The 4,215-nt window shown below is 36.9% G+C and overlaps 1 protein-coding gene across 1 annotated transcript; it reads right to left on the bottom strand.

Annotated features, from left to right (window-relative positions):
• LOC308390114 (adhesion G-protein coupled receptor G2-like) lies at positions 1-2,784 on the bottom strand (the record flags this gene model as incomplete). Its single annotated transcript, XM_080871806.1, has 9 exons — positions 1-531; positions 613-893; positions 978-1,068; positions 1,158-1,423; positions 1,499-1,620; positions 1,695-1,792; positions 1,958-2,012; positions 2,099-2,209; positions 2,695-2,784. 9 exons carry the CDS (start codon positions 2,782-2,784, stop codon positions 413-415), a joined length of 1,233 nt encoding a protein of 410 aa, XP_080727932.1. The 3' UTR covers positions 1-412.
• Positions 2,785-4,215: the final 1,431 nt, after the last annotated feature.

Below are 4,215 nucleotides of genomic sequence, written 5' to 3'. Positions count from 1 at the left end.
AAATTGAAAATGTCCTTATGTCTTTGACATGTTTCACTTTCCCACTTTAACATTTTACACCTTAACATCCTGACATGTTTACAATTGTGGTTGCGTATTCTGACTGAATCACAGCCTTCTATGAATTATTTGGCGTGAGTAAGACAAGTTTGTCTGTTAAAATATAAAAGCATGGGAACAAACATAGAGTCGTGCTCTGAAATGACTTCCAGAGTACTGACTCGAGCTCTAGTCCACATGAGTATTTGCGTCAAAGAAGGTAATCTGGGTTAGTGCTTTCATGTCAGAAAAGCCATTCAGCGGAGAGCACATGGGAAGAATGACCAAGTTGTTTCTACACAGAGCAACCTGCTGGAACTATATGAAATAAAATGCTGCCCTCTTGTGTCAAAATATGGTAAAACAGCAAGCCTTATGCATAAGGAGACGTTACAGCTGTGTTTGATGTAGCTGTGCTGCTACTTTGTGTGTGGATTTTGCCGTCTCCAATAATCTTGCTGGATTTATAATAGTAGATGAACAGGAAGAAACCTATACAAATAAAGAAGAAGGTTAAGGACTTTTAATCCAATAAAGAATGAAGTCAGCTCACTGTGACAGTTTTAGATTTACCTTGAAAGGAGTTGAGGATGGTAAAGATGTAGTAGGAAGCGATGAGCAAAGGTCCGTAGCTGAAGAAAGCAAAAGCCCAGGTGATGCCAAGAAGGAGGAACAGGCTCAGAATGGTGGAAGTGTTGCTCTTAATGGAACTATTGTCTTGGGCCTTTCCTGCTTTTGGCATTAGAACGATTTGCCTTACAGTTAGAATGAATACACTCAGAGTGAAGACGAACACTACAGCATAATAACCAATGTTGACCCCCTGGTGGATACCAGCATCAGAGATCCAGCACCTGAAAAAGGGAGTACAACGTGATCCTCTGATGAAGATGTTTGTGTTTTATCCAAGAAATCTATTATCAGATTTACAGACTTACATTGTTGCTGCTTTCCCCTCATTTGTATTAATATTAATAGAATTATATTTCTGGGAGGCAAGAAGAGCGATCACCACCACAGCCGGTATGACTAAAGAGAAGATTAGGAATATAAATTCTCCTGTGATTATTATTCATAATATGAGAGCATAAGTATCATTTTTGGCTCAGGTCTCTTACCCCATCCTGTGATGCAAATCTTCAGCATGTAATGTTTCACTTCAGTGCAGATTCGACGTAGACTGAGGTACAAGTGTAAAGCCTGCATGAAGAACCAGGTAAAAGTGGCCAACATCCCGTAGTGCAGAACTGCTGCTATTGCCACACATGCACCTTTGATACCCAGATTTGAAATGCTCTCATTGGTCAAGAAGGACAAGTTCAGGATCAACATGGCGACAAAGAGGTTCATCAGAATCTTTGTTGCTTCGCTTGCTTTCCTCTTTCTGTGGAGCAAATTAGTGTGCGTAAGAAAAAGGACTTTACTGAGGTAAAAATCCAAACTGCCTCGGATCTCTTACCTGACGAGAACGTGCATGAAGAGACCGACGATCAAGAAAAACAGCGACAGTCCACAACCGATTGAAGTGATGTAGGTCAGAGTATTAACATCAGAAGTGCTAATGTTTGCAGGTGTAGGTGACTAGGTTCAAATAGTTATGTGTCAGTATGTGCTGTAAAAAAAATAATTTCTTATTTCCTATACAGCTGTCTTACCATGAGTATGGCAAAAAAGGTTAGATGTGTGCACTGGCAGGTGATGCTGTTATTGGTCTCCACTGTTTGACAGCCATCTGTGATCCAGAGTGATTTCCCTGTTGGACAGCAGTAATACAAAGAAGTAACTGTTAAAGACAGACTTTATCACAGTAATCAGCGTGTGTGCAAAATGTGAGTGAACACTTCAAAGGTCTTTAATTCCTGTGGTTTTCATATTAAAATTAGATATATATATAGAGAGATCTATTTGGGGTTTTTACCGTTTGCATCTGTGCTGTTTCCATCCCAAGACATGCAAGAAGCATTCGCTCCTTTCTTTATCAAAATAGAAAATGAAAATCAGAATAAGTTTTCCTCTGAACTTAAATTGATCATTATTTCTGTTATGACATCACACTTACCTTGTCCACATTACTGTACTGAATCTCGATGGGTTGTGAAAGGTTTTGTATTTTTGCCCCCATTTCTATTCCCACTATCTCACTGTTTAAATAGTATTTACTGCTGTCATCCTGTTAAGATTAAAAGATTGTTAATAGATCAGGTTTGGTCAATATGTTTATACATATGAAAAGTAAGTTTTTAGTTGAGCTGTACTATTACCACATGCTGCTGTGGAAACAACAGAATTCCAAGAAATGATCCATTTCCCTCCACCGCCATTTTACTGGCCTCTTTAGGAATTTTCATTAAACGAAATGGGCCTGTAAAATTGCTGTTTTCTCCTTTAACAATCTTTCAAAATGAGAAATGTTTATCAGCAAAAACAATTATAAAATAATGATGTCATGCATATGTATTATACAAATTAAAACTAATATATGCAAATGAGCATTAAAGTATCTTTTGTATTTCATCAGAATGTTCAATAACCAGAGTAATTTTCACTGAACTCAGAAATATGATTTTTCTGGCAATTATTCCATGCCTCAGACATTAGAGAGTGAGTAATCCACAGTCTTAAAATTGTGTCACGCTCTTTTATCAAACACCTTACCTTCACGCCAGCGTTTTCTGTGAAGGCAAAGTTCATGTTGGCTTGATTTTTCTGGGAGAGTTTGGCAATCACTCCTGTGATGTTGCCCATCTTGATTGTTGCTGTGCCAAAATTACCCATCATTTCAAGGACAAAGGATAGATTTTTCATGACGTCTCTGTAACACGGAGACACAGTTAGTTTCTTAAAGTAGATTTCAAAAGTGCACAATATTGCAAAAATATTTCTATGAAAACTGAGATATCTACACTGGGTTAGGAATGGTATGGTTGATGGAAATGTCAATAGTGTCATTGTCATTGCTGGTGGTTGTTGTGGAAGATTCGCTGGAAGAATTGATGCTGGTGGTTGTTGTGGATGGGTTGCATGACACAGTCCATGTGTCATTATCACTCACGACATATTCTGTTTTATGTAAATGTACACAAAGTATGCAAACACACACACACAAACACAAGCGGGCTGTTGTTACACTTGCTAACATTAAATATTTGTTTTTAACTGATTTGATAAACAAATAATTATACCTGTGAGGTTTTCACGAAAGCTCCCTTTGCTCAGTTTCATATTCATACTCATATTCTTCATACCTTGAACACATAAAAGTATGAAATTAGAACTTGTGCACTGTCACTGCTGTCACATTGTTTCATGTAGAAATTAAGAGGAAAAGGTTTGTGAATTTACTTTCACTCAAGCAGCGGTTGATGTTACAAAAAAAACCTGCAACAAGATGGAAAGTGCATCAGATCATTGGTTGGAAACCTTTTCAAACTGATCAAATAAACTGAAAATTTGACCACTGTGCACTAACTCACTTCTTAGAGGCTTACCAGGGCTGCTTTTGTTGTAGAGCTGGGATGGCATACATGAATAATTATGCTCTGGATCCTTCATCACCACAATATCTTGCTTGGATAAAATCTCTTCAGTTAAATTTAGCCTGTATTTACCTTGACTATCTATTTTTACTTCAATATTGCAGTTGAAATCCGTGTCGTTACAACACTCTAAGAAAAATTTAAAGCACAAACACATTTAGCAAATAACCAAGACAAATGTTTTTCCCCAACAGCTTGAAAGCAAAAAAAAAAAAAAGAAAAGCTAAAAATTAGATAACTGTACCTGCACGTGTATTATTTGGTTGGATGTTGAAACAGAGTTTAGTTCCATTGTCCTCTTGGTAGATAGTTTCTAAATTAAAATATAAAACCCCAGATTACTAAGTTTGTCCTTTAACCTAATGATGATTTTTTCCTGTATTGTTTTTAACTTACTTGATGGAAAATATGAATCAGCTAGTGTTTTGGGACTGATAAAGAGGGTATTATTGGGTTTACTGTCTCCATTTGTGCCTAAAAAATTTCAACGTAAAAATATGAGAAAAATATTTTGAGAAATACTGGTTTCTTTTAAGCTAGATTTTGTTACTTACCTGTGCTGTAATGGTAAATGGTAAATGGCCTGTATTTATATAGCGCTTTTACTAGTCCCTAAGGACCCCAAAGCGCTTTACATATC

This window comes from Rhamphochromis sp. 'chilingali' (genome assembly GCF_963969265.1).
Source record: "Rhamphochromis sp. 'chilingali' genome assembly, chromosome: 21".
Taxonomy (NCBI): Eukaryota; Metazoa; Chordata; class Actinopteri; order Cichliformes; family Cichlidae; genus Rhamphochromis; species Rhamphochromis sp. 'chilingali'.
Note: the sequence above shows the minus strand (reverse complement) of the source record. Positions and strands in the feature narration are given on the sequence as shown.